This window comes from Talpa occidentalis, unplaced genomic scaffold (genome assembly GCF_014898055.3).
Source record: "Talpa occidentalis isolate TD23 unplaced genomic scaffold, MPIMG_talOcc4v2.1 talOcc4.13, whole genome shotgun sequence".
Classification (NCBI taxonomy): Eukaryota; Metazoa; Chordata; class Mammalia; order Eulipotyphla; family Talpidae; genus Talpa; species Talpa occidentalis.
Window position 1 is genome coordinate 6,883,865 of NW_023601322.1, and position 24,899 is coordinate 6,908,763.

General features: G+C 38.4%; 1 protein-coding gene across 4 annotated transcripts in view; it reads right to left on the bottom strand.

Moving 5' to 3' along the window:
• Positions 1-24,899, bottom strand: part of CDH7 (cadherin 7) — a 124,129-nt gene that overhangs the window by 25,030 nt on the left and 74,200 nt on the right. For all 4 annotated transcript variants that reach the window (XM_037508428.2, XM_037508425.2, XM_037508427.2 and 1 more), the window contains exon 7: positions 7,798-8,051. In XM_037508428.2, coding sequence (XP_037364325.1) covers positions 7,798-8,051 — 254 coding nt within the window. The remainder of the gene's footprint in view (positions 1-7,797; positions 8,052-24,899) is intronic.

The following is a 24,899-nucleotide window of genomic DNA, read 5'->3' on the forward strand; positions in this document are numbered from 1 at the left end:
CCAAAATTTCTATCAGTTGAATATGAATCATTTCTAGATTATAAACGCTGTTGCTTCCACTTATAAACAGTATTGTAATATTTATAATTTCTACTTATACCCAAGGAACACAACCTTACATGAACATACTTGATAACTTGTGAATTATTCTGATATTCTCATCTTAGTTTCCTTTCATTGATTTGTGCATTCAGCAATTTTTCTTGAGCACCTGCATGTGACACTATTTCAGGAAATTCAGTACACAAAATAATTTATAAACAGAAACTTGCAATAAGCTTTTAGGAAAAAACTAGCAAACTGCTATTGTAGTTTATGAAGAGATGCTGGGGCAGGTAAGAGAATGAGGTGTTGACATGAGTGACCAAAAACCCCACACAGACCAAGGAGACAAACTGTCCAGAACAGCCTGCTGGTTATAATCCTTACTGACAAGAACTTGGGATCACACAGTATGAAATGGCTTCCCCATTTTCTATAGCTCCTCTGGATAGGCGTGCAAAAAGCTGGAGGTTATGTATAAGGCATTAGCTAATATATAAAAAAGCTACCTAAAAAAATGCCTTAAAGAGAAATTAAGAAATTGAGCATGTTTTAGAGTAAGAGGGTCTCTGGTGGAGAATCTGACAGGGCTGACATGGTCAAAAGAGAAGAAAGGACCTCAGGAAGTTGAGAGGTTCACACCACTGGCGTCTCTGAATCCTCTGGCTTTGAGACAGAGACACATGACTGCTGACTCAACTGCAGGCTGACCTGGATGGAGATACTGGAGTTTCTCTCTCATCATGGACCGAAGTTCAATGGCAAGTCTGGTGTAGCTAGTGCTGTGTGGGTGCACAATGACCCCACTCTATTTTACAAATTGCAGCCTGAAACCAGCTTCTTGTAGTGTATGTTGGAGAGACCAATGAGAGAAACCACGTCCATGTTTTTGCAGCGACAGCAGTTAAAGCTGTGGCCTCACCCATTTATCAGATGGATAAGCTCCAAACCTCAACACCTCGTGGCAATCTTTCCCCTGAAAAGTTTTATAAATTGCTCCAGATACCAGACCTGCACATCATGAACCTCACATCATCCATTTTCACCCCAAATTATCCTTTCTTCTTCATTTTCACCCCACTTCTAGCATATGCCAAGTACTGAATTAATAGTTTATGCCTTGCTCCTAGTCCTTCAACAATCAGGTAGGGCTGTGTGTGACCCTGCTATCCACTTGCCCTTACATCTTACTAACAGGACCCCACTTTTGCTAAAGGCAGTCATATGTCCATTTGAAAAATTCTATTTGCTAGCCTCCCTTGTGGATGGTGCGTCTTTATAGCTGAGTTTTAGCAAATGAGATGTCAAAGAAAGTTGTTAGGTCAAGCCACACTGAAGCACTCTTTAAAGAATGAAAGAGCTGCAAATTCCAAAAGCCATCTTATAAATACAGGGTGACGAGCGCTTGATATCAAAAGCCAAGGCCCTGATGACAGGACACTGCCAAACTGTCAGTCCTTGCGTGTGAGCTCCAGATTCCTCATTAGCATGTCATTAGTGTTAAGCTTTGCTACAACTGGCCAAACACAATATCTCACTTCGGCAAGCAGGTACTATCGCTGCAGTATTTAGGTACTGGACTCAGTCTTGCGACTGGTTGTTGATGGAGCCAAGATTCAGAACCATGTTTGTCTGACCATCTGTCCAGTATCCACTACATTACTTATAAATGAGCTTTACATCTCTGCCAGCTACAGCTCTTCTGAGTTAGCTTCTTTTCATGTCCCACTATAACTCAGATATCAAACAGATGTACTGACTGATAAAAATGTCTCCATTTCTGTGCGTTTCCTCCGTTCCAATTATCTTAGTCCTACAATTCATGGAAAACAATCCTCTTGCATGAAAGCAGTAAGCCTTTCTAGTAAGATCCCAGACCACACCTTTTTAAGAGAGGCTGTAGTCCATAGGATCTGTGGCTATTACCACATGCTCCTTGGTGTGCACACCATCATGAACCACAGACTAGGCGTTGGCACTCAGTATTGGAAGCGATGAGCCTGCAACCGACCTATTGTACTAACTTGAATTCCCCTGCACCATTGCATTCTTTTTCTTTATCTGCAAAATGAGAAAGTTTAAGAGGATGATTTCTCATTTTTGGCTTTAACATTGAATTTCTTATAAATTTTCATGTATGATTTCTTCTAAGGGCAAATAACAACAGTGTTGGGATCATGAGCTATTCATCTGTATATCCTTGGTGCTCTGTATGCCTGACACAAAATGTATTTGTCTAATAAATGTCTGCTAGTACCATTACTGCTATGTGAAAAGCAATGGAAGTCAATTAAAACACTCTTATTCAGATTTACAAGTAGCCTTCTTATTGCCCAACTGCTGATATGCATGTCAAAAATATTCACAAGTCATGTGTGCACTGAGTTGGCTAAATTAAACAAATGTATTATCACTAGTTCCCAGATGGTTAAAGATAATGTAATAATTAACCATGGATAAATCTGATCTATAGAAATAGTTGGATAATTTGCATTAAAACTTCAACTCTTAAGAAACCTGTATATTGTGTGTGTGTCGCTACTAGACATTTTCAGGCTTTGATACAGAATTTGCTAATATCCTGGAACCACATTTTCTTACTGTATTTACCTCTGAAAGGAACGACAGTATGTGCCTTAGAGAGGATTTAATGAGAAATAAATTACTTCAAAAATAAATCACTGGATTCAGAAAATAAATCACTGGGTTCAGAGAATTGTTTGCATCCTCTTCTCATTTTTCTGGTGATGGCAACACAGTTTCCCTTTCCAATCTCATGCAATCTTGGTGCGCCTCCACAGCAAGCTGCCCAAAGTCTCCAGGGTAAGAGAGGGACATGTGTCCAAAGACAAGCCAAAAACGTTCCAAGAAATACGAACCTTCTTACCAGGGGAAGTGAGAAAAGGTTCCAATTTTGCAAGCTGAAGAGCTGGTTGCTTATTCCTGTTGCTCCTCTCTAGAGCAAAATCTTACTCCTCTTTTCTGAAGACTGACTATTCAACTTTTCCTTTAATTCTGTGAGATACTCACAAATAATTTAGATTAAAATAATATGTACAAATATATGCATGCATACAAGCTACTTAAAAATACACACTGAATTATTCAAGCACTCCAAATGTGTTCATACCAATCACACTCCATAATGTAATATCTGATACTACTTTATCACCTTTTATCTGAGGACATACAATTACAGGAGTGCCAAAAGAGCCCGCAGTTAAATATTATCCTCATGTTTTTGAACATAAACACAGTTACGGTTCTATATTTAAATGATTAGAAATGCTGAAAATGACCCCCATTACTTCTGATTCAACTCTCTTCACATTTGATCTTATTTGTAATATCACTTTTCCATTCATTGGCTATTTTCAGCATAGGGACTTTGGGCTCGCTGTATTGCCTACAAAAATAAATTTGCTGATTTCATAATACAGCACTAGACTCTCAGGCTATAACTCAATAAACTATAAAGAGACTTTGCATAATTTTTTTTTTTTTGGCTTGTCCAAGTCCATCTATCCTTCAAAGCCCGGCTGATGCCGCCACTCCTTCAAATGAAGGCTCACGCCCTGTGAATTTGGACTAATTTCAATCAATCTCATAATTTGCCACATTATAGCTTTGCACTATTTCCCCTTGTGTGGTCAAGATTTTATGGGATCTTTTTTTTCTTTCACCAGACTGTACGTTCCTTGAGGTGAGAGGAAATGCTTTATTTGTCTTTGTTTTTGCTGTTAGTTATTTTCCCTAATGTTGTGTACACAGCAGGTTCTTAATTAATGCACATGGGCTCACTGATCAGTCTACCAGTGCTGTCATGAGAGACGACAGTCCCTCAGACTCGAGGCTGCTCTGACAGCCTTTACCACTTCACTGATGAGAAACACAGAGATGGGTGTCCAGCGTGAGAGAGATGATCGAAACCAGCAGAACAACGTCAATCCTTCCCAGTTCAACAGATCAAGCCTGGCACTTGATATCCGGGGCCAAGATGTACATGACATGGTAAGCAACTGCAGAAAAACAACCAGCTAGAAACAAACTGACCCTGAATGACCACTTGAAATAAATAAAACTTTTTTTTTTTTATAGCTAAGAAATCTCAAGAATTGACCTTCCTTCCACCTTTGGCTTCTGCTTCCATTTGGGAAAAGACGGACATGAAGCAAACACAAACAGTGGGCAGGTAAGCTATCGGAGAGCTGGGCAGCCTGTAATGAAGACCTTTCAAAATGAAGACATGCCGTGTTCCAGCCAATCACCGGGCTCTGGGGTTGTGGGATCTCTCTCCGGTGCTGCAACACTTCTGAACGGTCAAAATAGTTACGTTCCAATATTGGAGTGCCTGTCTTCTTTTAAGAAAAGGGCTGATGGGCTCCCTGGTGGTGCAGGGGTTAATTTTCAGTGCTGTCAAGCTATCCACAGACACTGCAGCATGAGTTCGATCCCCGGCCTGCCAGGGAGCTACCCACATGGCACAGCAGACCTCTCCTGACTCGCCCGCTGCTCCCCTCAGCAGTGTATTTCAGTCAATCTGCCTGTTCTGTTCCCTGCTCTGTCTCTGGTGAATCCTCTCACCTTCCCCCACATGTGGCCTGTTCCCCAGTTATTATATGCATAAATAAAAATAAATCTTTAAAAAAAGAAAAGTGCTGATATAAGGAAAAGAGTTATCAATAATTTTCCTTGGTACTTGACTGGAGTCAGTAAAAATAAATGAAACAACTGTAGGTTAGGCAGGGATTGTGTGGGAAGACAATTTCAATTTTACCTTGCTGGAGGTCAGGAAATGTACTTCTTTCTAGAATTCTAATCTCTTGCCTCAAATGTCAGCAAATACTCCAAATCTAAAGGGCATATGCTAGATTTCACTTTTATACTACAAAGAACACTGGTAAATTCAAACACTAATTATTCAGCTTCTCATGCTGTTTTGCAATTCAACTACTAATATCCTAAAATTTAAATAACACTGTTTCCCACCCCTGTATGTACTATTATGTTTCTAAAGGTGTCGAAGCACAGACTTCAAGCTTGTTAAGACTCCAGAGTCCACAGGGTCTCCTAGTGGCTCAGGGGTTAAAGTCTCAGAGCTATGAAGCTATCCCCAGTCACTGTAGCACAAGTTTGATCCCCGGCCAGGGAGATGACCCACATGGTGCAGCAGACCTCTCCTGTCTTACCAGTTGCTCCCCTCAGCAGTGGATTTCAATAGATCCGCCTGTTCTGCTCCCCACTCTATCTCTGGTAAATCCTTTCACACCATCCCCCCCACCTCTGGCCTACATCCCAGTTCTTGTATGCATAAATAAAAATAAATATTTTTTTAAAAAAGACTCTTCAGGGCCCATCTCAATCTGGAGGTTCATTTTTGCCAGGTATCTCAGAAGACTGTGCTGGCTGCACACTCATTGGCATTTGTCAGAGGAGGACTTATGTTTGATAATTATTAGCAGCTCCAATGCAAATACACGTTTATAGCCATTTAAAATGCATGCAACAGTTTCTATATATTGGAATATACGTGAATACAAAACAATCTTCAATATAGATTGCCAATATAGTTGCTTATAAAATACATTTCCTCTCATTGACTTCTTGTGCATAATAGCACAGTAAACTATAATAGCAATGTATTATAATATACTTAGGTCAGGATTCAGAGTTTAAAAATATCAGTTTCTTTCCCTTTCTGACTTAATCATCAGAAAGCCCAGTGTAAAGCCGGACTAAGTAATGCTGCATTATGTGGAACTTCAGACACTAAATGACATCCTCTCTGTCACTCAGCAAATAGCCATTCTGGGAAGAGAGCCCAGCTTCTAGAGAATGCATGGGGTACACAACTACTCTCTAAACCACAACTTGAGAAGATGGGCTTCTTCAAGCATATCATTAAGAGTTAGGGAAGGAGAAACATACGTGAAATAAATGTGGAAAAATCTAAGTTATAAATGAGTGCAATGACCTTGTAAAATAGAGGAAGGTAAAGAAATGTTTCAACATGACTAGTATTAGATGTCAGTCAGGAAGTTAGTTTTACAAGAACCAAAGAAATATTCATACATAGAAGGTTATTGGGTTTAAGAAAACAAGGCCTAACTATGATGCTGGTCAGGGTCTCTCCTTCCCACATCCACAGAGTTCAGCCTCTGCTCTCTCATCTCTGTATATTTTAGGGTATCACACTGTTTTTTTCCCCATATATCCCAACCTCAGGGGAGCATTCCCTTTCTCTGTGCCCATTAAATTAGACAACTTACACAGAAGTCACACTACCCAGAGTAGTTGATCTATGCCTTTGATTGGGCATGAAGGAGTCATAAGCACATCACTAAGAGGTGGGCTGCTATAACAATCCCAAACAAGCTTGTTCACATCAGTGAGACTTGGGGAATGGGGTGACCTTAAGTCAGGGAACTGAAGGCAGAGCTACTCCAGGGAGGAGAAGGCTTATCCTATTGAGAATATTAGTGACCCACAAATTAGATGATAATCTTTTAAATGGCTAAATATAACCATCCATCCAGGCTGAATTTTTTGTATAGATAATTTTTGTATAGATAATTCATAATGAGTATGAATTCCATTTTGAAATAACAATTATTCTATACCATTTATTTCCTACACTATTGATATACTAAATAAAAGAGAAGGAAAGAAGATACTAATTATGTCCTACCAGGAGATCACAGATCATGAGCTTTTCTTCACTAAGAATCACTGTCTAAATCAGAGCTACTTTTCAGGACACATTGTAGCCCAAGCCCAGATTTAGCTCAGCAGTGATCACAAAAGCAATTAGCATTGTTAAATATCAGTTAAGTCTACAAGGTTGTGGTTAACTTACAAGCTGACCATGTCTACATATAAAACACGCATTGGGTCTTGTACTTCATAAAGTATTTGTACTTGTAACATGAAACTCAAACCATCACAGTGAAAAGTCTTACTTATGAACCCAAAGGAAGCCATGCAATACAATGTAACTCTGAGTAGATTCTATATATTGTATTTGCTAAAAGGCCAATTTTTCACAAGTACACACAAACATATGCATATAACAAAAGGCCCATGTAAGTCTTAGATCACTGAGTATCTTGAAATGGGTTGTGGTCTGAATTTGAAATGCTTACATATGGCAATTCTTTAGTCCCAAAGAGATTCACTGGTAATGACACATATCTAGTCTCCATATTGGATAACTGAGGCCATTTTTAAAATCTATTTCCATAGATCAGGTATCATTTTGATTTTTACAAGTGGACAATTATTCTTTTATAATTAAAAAATAATAAACTAAATGCTTACTACCCAGGTAGACCAACAAGAAAGATGGTTTGTTCAAATATTAATCCTAATTTAAATTACTTATGAAATGATTTTCCTAATTCCTTTCTTATGCCTTTATCCTATAGCCAGGACATACATCACTTCATCTCTGAGCATAGTTTGCCGTGAAAGAGCTCAGGATACTTGGTGAAACAGGACCATCAGCTCCAACTGGTAGATAATAATGGATGCTTAAAAATGCTACTACATAACAATGGCCTTAGATATTTTGGAGACATGATTTTGAATGAGTAAAATGTCGAGTTGTTCTGATTCTATCTCACTTCTGCTGTTGTGATCGTACACACGTAACACTGGATATTATCTCCTATAAACCCAGTGCAATGAGGATGAGTTGTGAATAAGGCACATTGTTGTAAAATTGTAGGAATCAGAGCAATGGCGAGGGGCTTTTACCTCACAGGGCTGTTAGAAGAATCTGGGTCATGAGCTGCTACAGTGCCAATGATGTTCCCAACTTGGGTGGCTTCCGACACCTCCATGGGGTACAAGGGCGAGGAAAACACTGGGGGCTCATCCACATCTTCCACAATGATCTTCACCGTTGTGGTGTCGCTGAATGGCCCCAAGCTGAGAAAGCGAGGGTCGGCATCTTTGTTTGCGGCTTCTATCCGTAGCGTGTAACTTGTTTTGGCTTCAAAATCCAGGTCCTGTGAGAAAGTTATTAAGAAAATTAAATTACCAATTAAACAGTCTACAAAGAAGAGCCTTTCTATTTATGAATGTCAATAAGCCTAGAAAGGACTCAGCCACAAAAATGCACCATCAGCATTCAAAAATGATAAATAGTCCTGCCAATCAGAATCCTTGCTGCTCCTCTGGCTCAGAGATGATGGAAAGGCTGCTGAGCTAACTTAATCCACTCTTCTACAGCACACTGCATAGGCAAATGTAGAACTTTGATTATTTGCAATTCTATGGATAAGATTGAAATTTTTTTCCAGTGAGGACATCAATGAAATATTCTTCAACCATGTAATCTAACTGTACTACCCAGCAGTGCCCATTAAAAAGGAAGAAAAATACAAATTTGCACTGAATTTATTTCAAAGGTCATTTTCATTCATTTCAGGGACCTCATGACAACCCCAAGTTTTCAGTGCTCCAATGCAGCCACAGTCCTGGTGGAGGCATGCTGGTGACTTGAGCACCAACCAGTTCTTCTCGACAAAACACCCAGCATTCCTGCCTTCACTATCTCTCCATCAGCACCCACCCTTACTCTGTTTACATTGGATGACTGACAGTTATCTTTCAGGGTCCCCATTCTGTAACTCATTAACTCATTTTCCAAGAAGATTAATGTGCTATAACTATTCAAATATCCTGGCCCCAAGTTAAACCATATGGTAGCTTGAAAAGAATTTGGAGGGCAATTAAATGTTATCCTGGAAAAACATCATTTTTGAAAGGAAGCATCATATATACAATAGGTTGGAGCTGTTGTGACAAGAACAAGCTTCTCTTTCTTCAAGAAACATTGAGGACTTTCCATGACTTTCCATCACAATCTCACCACTGACGTGTCCCAAAATACTCTTCAAGTTGATGATATAAAATGAAAAGAATTTAAAAAGGTGAAGAATTGAAAGAAATACTTTCTAATATACAGTATTAATAACTTGTCAGTATTTAATAGAAGAGCATTAAGCATTGCAAAAGCATCAAAAGCACTGAGAAAAATGGGCTAAAATATAGTATTGAGGATTGTAAAACCAACTCATCCATTGTGCATGGACACGTGTGTATTTATATGCAGGTTTGCACACATTTCAACTGATTCCCCAGGATGTGACACTCATTAATATAAAAAACATATAAAACAAGATACACATGCACTATATGTGGGCATATATACTCTGGAGACAATCTAAATAAAATACAATGTAAATATATACACATACATATTGATATGTAAGATATACAGACATACACATTTAGTACATGCGTGTGTATATGCACTTGCACATAATTATGACAAATTCTTTGCCTCATCTCTTCTTAATACTGACAGACTATAAATCAATACTCAAATCAACTTTATAATACCCAGACCAGAATGTCTATTTATTATACTGAAGTGTTTATTTGATAACATCTCTCTCACCCAGTAGATTAAGTCCCAGAATGTTTTGTTCATTACTAGAAGTCTCGGTGCCTCTTACACAGTTGATATATAGAAGGGGCTCAACAAATTCCTAATGAATTAGAATAAACTAGAACGCAGATATCTAAGTCACAAGGGCTTTAACTTTTAATGATACCTTTGCCCCTCATAGACAAAGTAGGAAATGGGAAGAAACAGTTTCTCAACCACAAAACTTCATAGAATAACTATGGGAAAGTCGCATTCTAATTCTTACTTGACGCTTCACATGAAGATACTGGGACACAGTGCACACAGGGCCCCCAACATAATCTTATTAACAAATTAAGGTGTTTTTATGAAACTTTTTTTTCTATCATCTGAAAATAATTCTAGCTCAATGGTTCTCAACCAAAGGTGAGAATCAGACTGCTTGGGGAACATTTTAACACATGCCTGGCCCCTTCTAAGAAGATCCTGAGTTTGATTCAGTTGGTCTAGGTGAGAAATAATCATGTAATTTTAAAAGACTCATCAGGACACTGTGATGCAAATCTTCCTGTAAGAAACCTGAACTTAGAATTAAAGTGTTTTCAGTCTATACATGTAATCCAATATTTAATTTGGGAAAACTAAGAATAACACAAGGTATTTATTTCTACCTAAATTCATTTTATTTAGAAAATCTAAACATGCTCATGAATATCTAGGATATTAACCTATTCATTTTGTCCTTGTATTACTTATAAAGCTAACGAATTACACAAGAAATCTTATTTTCACACATTATATATCTATGTAGGTTAAAATGTGCTGAAAGACTCTATTTACCATCTCCTTTTAACTTGATCTGAAGACACAACCACCTTTAAAATATTCATTCATGGTATCCAAGAGATACCATGTAATTCTGTATTCAATGACAAGTTTGACTTACTTATAAAAGAATAATTTTAAACTTCACTACACAAATGCATGCAATTATTTTATAGCAACTGCTTTTGTAAACATCTAAAAGGCAACAACATGAGGTATAGACATCTGGTTGCCACCATGTCAGGAAAGAACACGGAATCACGTGTGGTGATTGGCTGCCTAAAAGCTATTAGGAAAATAGAGCAAGAATCCCTATGAAAGGCTATGAATCAAGACAGCAGACAAAACAAATGGCTACAGAGAATGATTTTCAGAGCAAGTCAGACTAAGTCGAACATCTTACTTCTCAAAGAGGGTGTGGTGCGATGGTTAGGAAGGTTACACAAATTGAAGAAAACTTTTGCAATCAAATTTTAATCCCTGCTTCTCTTATTGATTTCTATGCAAGCAATATACTTCTTAACTATTAGATTTAATGAGCAGGGTTATAACTGAAAAAAAATTAAAACATCAGTTAAAGAAATATAAAGGAGGAGGAACAGGAAAGTAATAAAGGTTAATAGCTACATAGATTCTAATCAGTATTTCAAACTTCACATCTTTAGAGGTTATATAATTTGGAAATTTTACCAAAGCACTGTCCCCCCCAATATGGCTCACAACAGCAAGCAATATGTAGAATAAACCTGGAGTCAAATCAGAGTTACATAGACCCCAACTAGTGATGAGAGGGCATTCTGCACCTCTATACATTGTTTTCTCATCTGCCAAATGACATCTGTGCCAAACACTAAGCGAGAGAACAACTTACATAGTATATTTTTTCCTAAACTGTACAATAGGATTGTTTAAATGCATTGCCATTAAACAAGGCAGAAACTTTAGGATTAAAAAAAATAAGATTATAACTAGATAGGCAATCGTTTCCTATAAGAACTAGATAGTAGATAATTAGGTTTCGTGGGCCACCCATAAATGAATTTGTGTGGCTGTGTGCCGATCACTTCATTTGTAGACTCTCCAAATCTAACTTTTATATGTTTCACTTGTCATACAAAAACCATCAATTGTTTTCAATCATTTCATAATCTAAAACCATCCGTAGCTCATGAGCTGCACAAAGCCATGTAGTACAGAATATGTGGGTGCCTGCCCTGTTCCTCCTTTTCCTGCTACATAAATCAAGCAGGCATTCAGATAGCGAGTGGGGCCTCATACTATAACATCACCATGTGTAGGTTCTTCCCTATGGCATCAAACTCATAGGTTTGCTATAAATTACTGATAAAGTTAAAGCACCTAGAATAGTGCCTGACACAAGTGTGGTCACTGTATTAAGCACCTGCTGTTACTACTCTACTGTTCTATTGGTGCCATTATTTCCTGCTAGATTATGAACAAATCAATGGAAAGTCCAGACTCTGTCTTTCTTATCTCTGTTTCCCCCCATGGCATCTAAGTCTAGGTCACTGACGAAATCAGTTTATAATATTTACATGTGAATTAAAGGAAAAATATATTACATCACAAATATGGGAGTCACAATAGTTATCTCTGACATTTTAGATGCTTTGATATGAAAATCCAAATTAAAATAAAATCCCAAATTAATTTAATAAAATCACTGCACTGCAGTTTTCTTTCTCTGTAGAGTTTGGTTTCTGGACTTTAGCCAAATATGCTCTCATTTAGCTCAATGACCTTCTTTTAGATCTTGTATTTTTGGCCCAGGCTGTTGTTGATGTTTCAGGAATTGATCCAAACTAAATCCTTTAAGATATTCTTCATTTTGTTCTTCTAGCCTGAGGGCTGGTGTATGTGTGCACATATGCACATATACCTGTCTTGCTAGTTAGTGCCGTACATTTACTGTTGATTTGTATAAAAGCACTATTAGCTGAAAAATAAAGTCCAAAGTATAGTTAGACAAAGAGCTTATTAGTTAAAGTGCGGATCTGATCTGGAGAGAGTCCAACAGATTTTACTTGGTGAAAACTGTTCCCAGTAAGCATAAGTTTGAATTTAGTTTACACAACGAGAACCAGTGAGTCACTGACATTAAGAAAGTAGCTATTCTTGTAGGAGGAGCTTCTGGTTCTAAATTGTCCCCATCCCAAAATATCCAGTCTCCTCCCCAATGAAGAGGACCCGGCAGAGATGCAAAGGCTGCACACCCATGTTAAATCTATATTGTTAATCTGAAAAGACTGACTTACACCCCAGGCAGTTGATTTTTGCATGCAAGATGGAGGTTAGGAAGCTAGCTTGTTAGTTTGCCTACCAAACCGGGGTCTGGATCCCCAGAAAATTTTACATTTATAGAGATAAAACTGTTCATCATCTTTAAACCCATTCTTGCTCTAGAGATTCTGGCTGCCTTATAGGACAAAGCACACTTGTTTGCTCTTAATTTCCTCCCTACTTCTTGATCAAATCAATAGAAATCTTTGTTCCAAAGAAAATGGGTTTAAATGAGACCATACCTAAGAAAAAGTAAATTAAAAAAAAACCTCAGCCATGACTTTCCCATTATGAATAATTTACTCTAAGTAAATCTATGACCCCCAACCTTAAAAGTGATCTATAAACTTGAAAAAGGAATTCAGGAAACAGTTTTTTTGTTCATTTCAGTGCATTGATAAAATGTCTAATTTTCTAACCCAACAACTCTCTGAAAAAGTAAAACACGCCTTCTTTATTATGCACAACTGCACCAATGCTTGATTTTCTCCCTTCTCAGGACTGTGGTCAATAAAGTTCCCTCAACTTTAGGGAATTTTGACAGGCTTCTTCCAAATTGTAGGCCACACCTGCTCACTTTGTTTTAGAACACTTGTAAACCCATTTTTGGCCACTCTGATTTGTATTTTTACTAGAGTCTTTTAACAATCTTTCTATAACCCAGAAATATCTTCTTCCAGGAACTGGGAACCATGTCTTTGAAATGTAACCCAGGAAGATGGGGTTTCTGGGTGCTAGACCCTACAGAGCTTGGGATCCAATTGTCAGCAGAAAAGTAACTTCTCCTATGAAAATACAAGCAAATTTGCTTTTTCTTCATATAAAGCTAATTAGCACACGCAGCTGACCTAAGATGTACCCCTCACCTCCCACTTGAGCTCCTCAGACTTTTCCAGTCCTTACAGTCAAGTTCAGTTTAGATGGAATTCTGGCCTCTGGCCTCCACTGCAGTATCCTAGAGGTCTGTCTGCTTGACTTTGTCCAGTGCAAGTTTTGCTTTGACAGTTACAAGTGATTTTAGTAGTTACATGACATCTTTGTCTTGGAATTGAGGGACTCATGAAACCTATATCCCAATAGGAGCTAAATGTTATTTTTGATAGAGAAAACATGGGAAAGATGTGATCAAATTATTATATTAAAAACATATTATGATTCTATATTTGGATGCACCAAGTTGATGCTGTTGGAGGTTTATGGGTTAAGGGGAAGAAGAGCCCCCCCCTTAGCACTGCTGCTAGCACTGTGGGTGTCCTCTGTAGGGGCCTGACTATCACCTGTCTGTCTCACTGTGCCAGACTTAGAGATCTACAATAGGAACACAAAGATCTAATCTTTCAGATCTCCAATAGTCACAGTTGTCTTGGATATAATAGGGATCCACAATTGCTGAATGTAGGAACAGAAAAAAAATCTAAGGCCAAATGGATCATTTGATAGCAAAATATGGTAAGCAAATTTAGAATAAGCAATAAAATTGAGTAGATGTCTTCATGTTCATTTTTTCTACAAAACTCATTATTTTAATTTTTAAAAAAATTATACTCCAATAGAGCTGATTAGCAAGTACTTGATATAAATATTCACATTTTGGGAACAGAATAGTACCACTGCATAAAAAGTATCTGCTGATCTATACATAAATTGGGAACCTGACAATGATATTATGAATAATTGCAGGAATGTTTGAGAGTCTAAGACATTATGCCAAGAGATTAGGCACACAATATCAGGAATCGTTATTTCCATTATCTACTTACACAAGATTCCTCTGACTTCCAGGAATATTTCAATTAACATTTTAACCTAGATATAATGAGCTCTGCCTCGAATATTTAAAGCAATTAAAGCAGGTATCATAACATGATATATCTATTTTGGACCAATTAACAAAAAAAAAAAAATCGTAGGCCAACTACATGCATATGCATTTTAGATCATTAGTTGGACTTATCTGCAAAGAGGAAGTACCTTTAACTGCTGAATTTATTCCCATTAACAAAACACATTTATATAGCTCCTATCATGGATGAGTTACTGTTCTAAGAGTTTTATAATATTAACTCATTAAATGTTCACACTCATCAGTTCTCACAACAACTATAACACAGCTTTTCACAGAACATTCTGACAAACTGGAAAACTTAGTCAGGGTTGAGTTTCTTCCTTACATGCACATGCACAGTGGCCCCCTTTAAATCAAACAGATACTATGATGCCTCTCACTGGTGTGCTGAGATTTCTGGGTAAGAATCGACTCAGCCGGGCCTCCTTGGTGGCGCAGGGGGTTAAGCACCGCACTATGAAGCAATCGCAGCCTCTGCAGCACGCAGTCAATGCCCGGCCAGCCAGGGAGAAACCCACATGACGAAGCAGACCTCTCCTGTCTCGCCGCTGCTCCCCTCAGTAGTGTATTTCGGTTGTCTGCCTGTTCTGCTCCCCACTCTGTCTCTGGTGAGTCCTCTCACCCCCTGCACCTCTGGTCTGTACCCCAGCTCTTGTAAGCACAAATAAATAAATCCAAAAAAAAAAAAATAGAATTGACTCAGCAATTCCACTTTCTCCTTATCTGCACTGAAAGAAACAGGAGCCCATGTGCCGATTTACACAAGCCCCTGCTGCAGCTTTCTCTCTGAAGACTCTTGCCAACCAATCAAAAAAGACTAATGAACTTGAGAACTAATCCAAAGGTTTCAAACCAAATAACCCTAGCGCAGGCCATTTTCCTGCTTGACTCTTAAAAATCTCCCTGCCCTGACCCTGGTGGACTACATCATGGGGCTGCCCTCTTCTCAAATAAACAGGGTCTCAGGTACATTACAGCCCAGTTATTTCTCAGTCGATACACAGATAGTGTATTTCAGCATCACTGTGTCCACAGACAAAGGGAAAACATCAGAATGAATTGGAAGTATAAATCAGATAAACTAAAACAAAAAAGAGCAGCAGTTCATCCCAGGGTGCTGACAGTGGAAGAAATTGGGATAAGCTCCATAAACCCGATGCAGAAGGTAGGCATTCTGCACTGGAGTGAGATTCGGGGGATAAATCGAGGTCTGTTATCACCAAAATGTCCACTGTCATCATATATTATTTTAACTGGAGCGCAGAATGCCTGGACCAGCCTACAGAGATTCTTATCCATACGCAGTGAATGAATGTCTTGTTTTCTCTTCTACATTTGATGTTGGGATCAGCTTCTCACTCACAGAAATAATCCACTTTGACTTCTGTATTAATTTCCTCCTGCTGTGGTAACAAACTGTCACCACCTTAGTGCGTTAATTACATCAGTTTATTCTTTCTCAGTTTTGAAGACTTGACTCTAAAGCCAGGCATTGATGGGCTCTATTCTGGAAGCTTTGGAGGATCATTCCAGTTTCTAGGATGCTTGAGCCATCCAGTCTCCAGATGCTTGACCCAGCCCCTTCCTCCATCCCTAAAGTAAGTCACGTCAACCTGGGGTTCTCTTAGCCCATCTCCTTTTATCTCTTACTCCATATCCTCTTGTATGCAGTCTGGTTTTTTGATCTTGAACCCAATGAGATTGTCCAGAATGATGATCTCATCTCAAGCCCCTTAATTTGATGATACCGACAAAGGTCCTTTTACCATCTGAGGAAAATTTCCACACTTCCAGGGATCTGGGTGCTGATATCTTTGGGAGGAAGTCAGAGGGCTCTGTTCCATGAGCCACAGTCTCCTGCTATGGATTATGTAGGTTGTTTTGATTATATAAGCAGAAAAGATAAAACTCACCTTGCAAATGACTTTATTCCCATGCGGTATAAAACCTGGCTCACATTAAAACTCAGATAATTATTCTTACTGCATTAAGGTCTGTATTTCCCGGCATGCACCACTGACTGAACCCAGTGACTTCCATGGAGGGCCTGAGACATTTGCAGGGAAGCTGTGTGCTGAGTTTGACCCAAAGACAATTTATGTTTTCCTTTCCTCGGAGCCCTCATCAAACAGGCCGATATTAACTGCTCTTGATCCAGACAGTTACTCTAGGAATCAGGTGAACAGTGGGGAGAGGACTGGAGTGCGAGTCAGCTCACCTGACTCAGGGTTTTGTTTTGTTTTGTTCCCACTTCATGGACATGGAACCTGAAGGTTATTTGGTTTCTCTGAAGCGAGCTGAGACTCAAGCTCTCTTTTGCTTTCCCACATTTCAAAGCTCTTCTCAAGTATTTTCCCCACTGACTTCTTGAATCGGTGCTGACCTGTCTTGCTCCAATCAATGTGATATGGCAGAAGTGACTGTCAATTCTGAGTATCAGCTTCCAGAGTCCATGCAAATTCTGTTGTCGTCATTCTCAGAACAAAGCTGAGTTTACTAGGGATGATGAGAGGCATGTATCCAACTCCCCTTCTTGTCCCAGCAGAGAGCAAGTGGCCCCCACAGAAGCAGAGTTGCCAGGCTGACTAGCAACTGACCACTGACACAGGCACATACTCACCAAACCCCAGCAAAAAAGTCCCCCTGCTGAGGCAGGGCCAAATCACTGACCCACACAATGAGGACCCAAAGCAATATTACTGGTTTAAATCACTATGCATTGGGGTGACTTGTTAAGCAGCAATAAATTGATGAAAAGTAAGAGCATTAGAATTGGGGACATCTGTTTTTGGCATGTAATGGCAGCACATCCCTGGGAAAACAAATGAAAAGAGAATGGAAATGACCCAAAGAAACAGTGAGAAAGAGATGCTGAACCCAGACATAGGAATTTCTTTGAATTTTATTTCCTTGACTCTTGTAAGCGCTTATTTCTGGAATACATCCTATAGATTCCAAAAGCCACCAATTTCTCCCTCCACAAAAATACAATTCGTTTTCTTTATCTAAATGTGCATTTTTATTTGCTGGGTTGATCAAATTATTATTGTTTATAAATTATTTTAAAATAATCTCTTTAGGGCCTCCCTGGTGGCTCAGGTGGTTGAATGCCGCACTGTGAAGCTGTCTGCAGCCTCTGCAGCATGAGTTCGATCCCAGCCAGCCAGGGAGAAACCCATATGGCACAGTAGACCTCTCCTGTCTCGCCCACTGCTCCCCTCAGCAGTGTATTTCGTCAGTCTGCCTGTTCTGTTCCCTCCTCTATCTTTGGTGAATGCTCTCACCCTCCCGCACATCTGGCCTGTACCCCAGTTCTTGTATAAATAAATAAATCTTTAAAAAAATCTCTTTAAATATTGAATGTTGGAATAAGACAGATTTCCTCCTCTGAATCTTCTCTACCCGTTTATCTTCAACTTCTCACTTCCACCAAGGAATGTCTAAAACCTTTCCCTCACTACAGGAGCATGCTTTATGGAGGGTCTCAAATTTTCCTTTACTTGCCATGCAGATGCTATAACTCCCAGTGCTGTTTTAACTGGAGGCATCTCCTTTGTGCTAAAAACCCTTAAGCATAACCTCCCAGATATATGTCCCCAGATATTACAGATAACTCAAATGTAAAACATCCCAGCCCATATTAATCTGCTTCCACTCCCATTCAAGGCCTGGTGTAATTATTCACCCAGCTACTCATACTAGAAACAGATTCTGTTCTTACATTTTCTCTCCAACTTTCCTTAAATAATCACTACATCACCTCATATCTATTCCTTAAATAGATCTTTCTTAGAATCCTACCCATTGAAACTAATTTGGGAAAAAGAAGAATTATACATTATCTGAGATTTGTACCAAGCAAAAACACAAAAATTATGATGGACTCACTGGGAAATGTCTTTGTCATAGCCACCATCTGAGAACATTGCTCTGATAACTTGAAACCAAAGAAAATAGAAAATACTCTTAGGCAAACAAGGCTTGAGGGTCTTTGATTGAATTTACCAGGTGTTGACATTTACATTATTATCAACTCTCTTCAAAGAGCCCTGATTTCTTATTTTCTTTGTAAAACCCTAAATTCATCTTTAATCTTGACTATGCAAATCTAAGTAAGCTTATACTTTAATAAGCTGAGAGCAGGCTGTATTCATGTACACACATGCATAATGATTAACATGTTAGAAATTAACATGTATAATCAGAAATTCAAAATCTTACCAAATTAGTTACTATATTAATCTTACACATCCAGCCCTTAAAACAAAAGTAATTCAACATGTGTGCCTTTTTACAGTCTAATCAGAGAAATATCTTTGCTCCATTTTGAGCAATTTGCATCCAGGGCAGCAGTATTAATTGAAAGAAATCTTTGAACAATGTAATGAGGAGAAAAATGGGAACTGTTGCTGTTCTTCTAGCCCCAACATCAACATTTTATGAAATGCATACTTGACTCAGAATTAGCCCTCATTATTGTAAGAAGTAGACAAAGACAGTTTTCAACAACAAGCTAGTAAGCACCAGAGCTTAGAAACCTGTGCACCCGAGTTGAAGGCTGGAAGGACATGCATATTGGACCTCCGCCTCACCCACGGTGAAATGGGGCTGGAGGTTTATCAACACCTCCACAACACTGCTCTATATTTGGTGGTTTTCGTTCATTCTGATCAGGATCAGATTAAGATCAGGATATGAAGAGATTTATGGAGATAGCCCAGAAGAACTGGCCTCAAAAAGCTGAAATGTGTTCTTTGACAGCGTGGCTGTGAGTCACCAAACCAGCATCCATGTAGAGGGACTGTGTGGAGTTAGCCTTCGTGGGAAATGCAGCTTAAAGATGCTCATTTCTTACTGTTCTGGGACGCCACAGTAATGCACAACTCCACAGTTAATCCTGACTTATACTGAGGTCTTATATTGAAAACTAAAGTGCATTTGAGAAGGACTGCCATGTCTCAAAAGAAAAATGAAAGAATAAGCTCTCTAAATTATAAATTATGATGTACAAATGTAAAAGGAAAGAATTCTAAGTGGAGAGCAAGACATGCTTTTCACTCTCCTGGAATAATATCTGTATTTACTCTTCGTGCATTCAGAAGCCCCACATAACTGGCCATAAAGGTTACCATGAAATCATTCAGAACTGGCCAAAGAAACTGCCTATACTTTAAGTGTTGAACACTATAGCTTTGTCATCCTTTTTTAATATATAAATACGTTGCTTAAGGTATACAAAGGATAAATTATGAAAAAATAACTCTAGCAACACCTCTATACAAATCTTTAGTCTTATGGATTCTGCCTATGGTCATATAATTAAAGATTTCTAATATTAGACATCAGAGCAATAGCTGTATAACTGAAGGGAGTTTTCCACAATTTTGTACTTTTTATTTTTTCAATTTATCTTTAAAAATAGATTGCTTTTCTGTTCTTGCCTCCCTAAGTTCACCCCATGCCAAGTGGAACACATGCAAATGTTTCAAAATATGATAATATGCTCATACTGGAATAAATTTCTTCATAACCATGACAGAGCATTGTTTATGAAAAAGCATGGACTGAAATTTTATTATACTTTATAGTAAAGAGACAATAAATTTCACATGATTATCAAACATGGTTTACAGGTAGAAAATAACCTAATTCCTACAAAATGACCCTTCTAAATGGACATTGATGTTCTTATTTAAATGTGAAGTAATATTTAGAGACAGTCTGACTCACCAGAATGTATTTATGCCATTAATAAAAAGCATGTCAATGTCATAGCAGTGCCTGGTCACAAACATTTTCCTAGATTCAAGAGGAACTAGAAAATCTATGGTTCAATTTTGTGGATTACCCATAGTATTCTATTGTTCCTCTCAGTGAACATTTTAAAATATTCTGAGAACAATGGAAGAGAGCTTCATTTGTCTCTTTTGAATGTTTTGGTTTTAATTGGAATGTTCTTGTGACTAGAATTTAGAAATTTATTCTGGATTTCACAGATGATTCCATTACCACTCCCTGGAGAAAAGATATGAAGAGGGTGAGAACTTTTTACCCTAAAATATTGCTCTTTGACTTGATGGGGTAGAGGAAATTTCCCCTAACTCTATGGATTCTTCTTGGACTGGTTGAACAATCAAATTTTCATCAGACAGATTAGAAAGAGAAAATTACATTTAATTACATGTGTTGAGACCCCACACAGATGGGTATTCTAAAGCCAATAGTGCAAAATGGGGTTATATATCCTGAGCTAAAGAATAGAACAGGGGTCTGGGTCTTCAAAGAGAGAGGACGGAGACTCACATTACTGGGAGAGACTCATATGATGAAGACTAGATGCTCTGTAATTAGATGCTTGTGATATAGATGCTTTCTCTGGTGGAAAGGGTATTTCTGGTTAAAGCCCTAATGCTGAGCAATATGCCCAATTTTTATTCTTCTAGGTAGTTAAAGTAATGATAAAAGTGTCTGGGTAGCCTATGGACCTCAACTGACCTTTGCTAGAAATAATCTGAATTCCAAAGTGACATGACTTGGCACAGCCTGTTCTGGATATTTTGGAAAGGCCTATCCTTCAAGCATAAGCATTAACTTGAGCTGCCTATTGTTAAGAAACAGCTGACATAGGGAAAGCTGTGAAAACTGAGTAGCAGGAACCCTTTTGTAAGGAACTGTTGCATTTGTAGGGTGTCTCCTCAGGAAAAAGAGGCTGACTACATCTCTCATAGTACACAGGGCAAGATTTGATCTGCATAACTATGTACTTGTCTTCTTTGCTTTTTGTGGTACCTCCCATAACTGGCTTCCCTCCCCACAACACCTTCTTTTGTCTTTACCTGAAGATGGTATTTAAGGTGATAGCTTAAGAAAATTAAAATCTTGTCTTCTAGGACCACAAGAAGTTGTTCTGACAGAATCTGGAATTCTTAAAGAGAGACTTCTTTCTTTTATTTCATTCCATACCAAGAAGACTTGAGTTTTATAAAAATGTTAAGCAAAGGCACTCTAAGAAATGGACAATTAATGGGCCTCCCTGGTGGCACAAGGGGTTAAGCCTCAGCAATAGCAAGCTATTGGCAGCCACTGTAGCACAAGTTCAATCCCCGGCTGACAAGTTGACTCACATGGTGCAGTAGACCTCTCCTGTTTCACCCACTGCTCCCCTCAGCAGTGTATTTCAGCAGACCCATCTGTTTGGCTCCCCACTGTCTCTGGTGAATCTCTCAACTCCTGCATCTCTAGCCCAGACCCCAGTTCTTGTATGAATAAAAATAATTTTTCAAAAAAAAATAAATGGACAATCAAAATATTAGTTGGTTGCAAGATAGACCATCACTTCATTTTGAGGGTAAAGACTATTTTGGTGAAGGCAGCACACTCCCCTGATTTACAATAGGGAGAAGCAACTGTGAGTAGATTGAAGGCCACAGCTCTACACTTGATCCCAAGAATTGTACTGAAGCTACTGACTTAACTTACTTATAGAGCTCTTTATTACTTCTCATCAATTCGAACAACACTTCAATGACTTCAAGATAACTAATGCATAACCTGTTGATGATTATTTTACTATCTCCTTGCAATTTGCCATTCACTCTATTTTGTTTCCTTAGTATAAGGTAGTTTGAATAATAAAATAGAATGCTGTTGGGTTTTGAGCAGCATTTTTAAAAAAGGAGGGATTTAAGGATTGGGAAACCAAAAGCAGGTCATGAACTCAGGAGGAGCTATTAAAACAGTTTTAGAGTTAAGCAATGATAATCAACCTCAGAATAATACCAAAGAGAACAGAAAGAATTGTGCAGCCATGAGCTATAATGGGCCAAAAGAAATAAATGAAATATGACTACAAGACTTTAAACTTAATAAAAAAAGAAAGGAAAATGAAACCAGTATGTTTTTTGATGGTGATCAAATGAGTGATACCATTTTAAATAAACATTAGTGCTCAATACTATCCAATCCTTTACAAAGAAGGGAAATGCATGAAATGTATGTTACCACTGACAGTTCTGATAAAGTTCAAGAAAAAAAAAATTCTATTTTTTAGTATACTTTATATAGCTGCACACAAAATATCCTTAGTGTCTAGAATTTACAGTCCACTCTTATTTGCAATGCACTGTACACCAATGTTCCTATTACAGGCCGTGACCTTGCAAAGGAGTCCTTGACTTGCATTGCCTCATCCGATGCCAATATCACTATCCACATTATACTCCAGTAACACTGCCACACCTCTCTTTACCTGAACTTAGCGTGCTAGCTCCTACAGAAATCTCCTCACAGGGTTACCTCTATAAGAAATCTCTCTTTTGGGCCTCCCTGGTGGCACAAGGGGTTAAGATGCAACCTATGAAGCTATTCACAGCCACTGCAGCAATAGTTTGATCCCCGGCCAGGAAGCAACCCACATGGCGCAGCAGACCTCTCCTGACTCACCCACTGCTCTCCTCAGCAGTGTATTTCAGTCAGTCTGCCTGTTCTGCTCCCCACTCTGTCTCTGGTGAATCCTCTCATCCCCCACACCTCTCTATGCTCTTGTATGCATAAATAAATCTTAAAAAAAAAAAAAAAGGGAAGTTTAAGTTGCTCCAGGTATGAAGAATGACTTAGGGCCTCCCCTGTTGGCGCAGCAGTTGAGTGCTGAGCTGTGAAGCTGCCCGCAGCCTCTGCAGTGCCGGTTCGATTCTTGGCCTCCGGCGAGGGTCCCACATAGCACACAGACCTCTCCTGCTGCGCCCACTGCTCCCCTCAGCAGTGTACTTTGGTCCTTCTGCCTGTTCTCTTCCCCACTCTGGCTCTGGTGAATTCTCTCACCCTCCCACACTTCTGACTGTACCCAGTGCTTGTATAAATAAATAAATCTTTAAAAAAATGACTTAATGTCTACTGTAGATCTTTTATTGGGACTGAGGAAGACAAGTTGCATATGTGTCTGGCCAATACCTGTCTACATAATTCTAGAGGGCCAAGGGTTCTCTAATATCCTTATAAGGAGTTGGAATGTGGGCCTTTTTTGGGGGTTTTAAACAGGACATGCCTTGATTAATGCCAACACCTTAGTATAATGCGAGGTGTAGTTGTTGCACAAAACTGTGAACTATGTTTTTTAATAAATAAATGATTGCTAGGAAATGACAAATCAATCGTACTTTTTCATCTAGAAACTAGATGAATCTATAACACCATAAGTGTAAAGAAATATTAATATTTAATTTCTATTACTGTTAATCAACTCTTACAGGGACCATTTATTTGTTTGTTTATTGTAATATCAGTAAGAACTCTTATACTTAACATAAGAAATTAATGGAACACTCAACTAACTTCTCAAATAGATAAGCCTTTAAAAATTATGGAACCCAAATTTTGCTCTCACTGACCAGCAACTCTGTCCCTTATTTTTGCATTGATCAAGAGTTTACACCCACGACAAAATTCAAACTATATTAGAATAGTCTGTTAATTATATATATTTGGTCTTTTTAATGACAATTTTATACATTTAATACCATTTTAATTGTAACAATATCTAATGTATATCCTTTATTATTGAAAAACAGTGAAGAGACAGGATTACTGTTAATATTTTGACAAGTTTCTTGTAATCTTTTATTCTATATAAACGCAATTTTCATGAAATTTGAAAGTTTATAAATTATCAAATACTCCTTTTTACATGCTTCTTCATATAATCATTTCCCATGTTATGTTTTAATATGATAAGAGAATATTACTACCTCATTTCACTGATGTGCAAGATGGAATATGGAAAGATCAGAGATTATTTAACTGTTTCTTCTACCATGGGATGGTCTGTTTCTATATTTTCAGTGTATTACTAATAAATAACTACATGAGGGGGTGTTGAGAAAATTGAGTATAATAAAGCCTTTAAGTTACTCAAAACAAAGCCCAATAAAACATCACTACCTATGTTCTATATTGTAAGTTATATTCCCCCTTGTTTTACATGAATTTTAAGCTTTGAGGTTAAATGCATTTATCACCTTTTTGTGGGTTTCTTTTAACAATTAATTCTCTATAGCCTCTACAAATACTATTAAGAAACTGAGAACATCTGTATATAAAAACATTTCTTGGGCCTCCCTGGTTGAGCGGGTACCACAGCGGGTTGAGCGCAGCACTGAGAGGCTATCCGCAGCCCCCGTGGTGCAGGTTCGATTCTTAGCTGGCTAGGGAGATACCCACATGGTGCACCAGACCTCTCCTGTCTCGCCTGCTGTTCCCCTCAGCAGTGTATTTCAATCCTTCAGCCTGTTCTGCTCCCTGCTCTGTCTCAGGTAGATTCTCTTACCCTCTCATGCCTCTGTCCTGTACCCCAGTGCTTGTATAAATAATTAAAAAAAATCCTTTCTTCAAGACCTTATGCTACCTCCATTGCAATATATAAGTACATATGTGTCTGATAAAAGTAATTTCAAT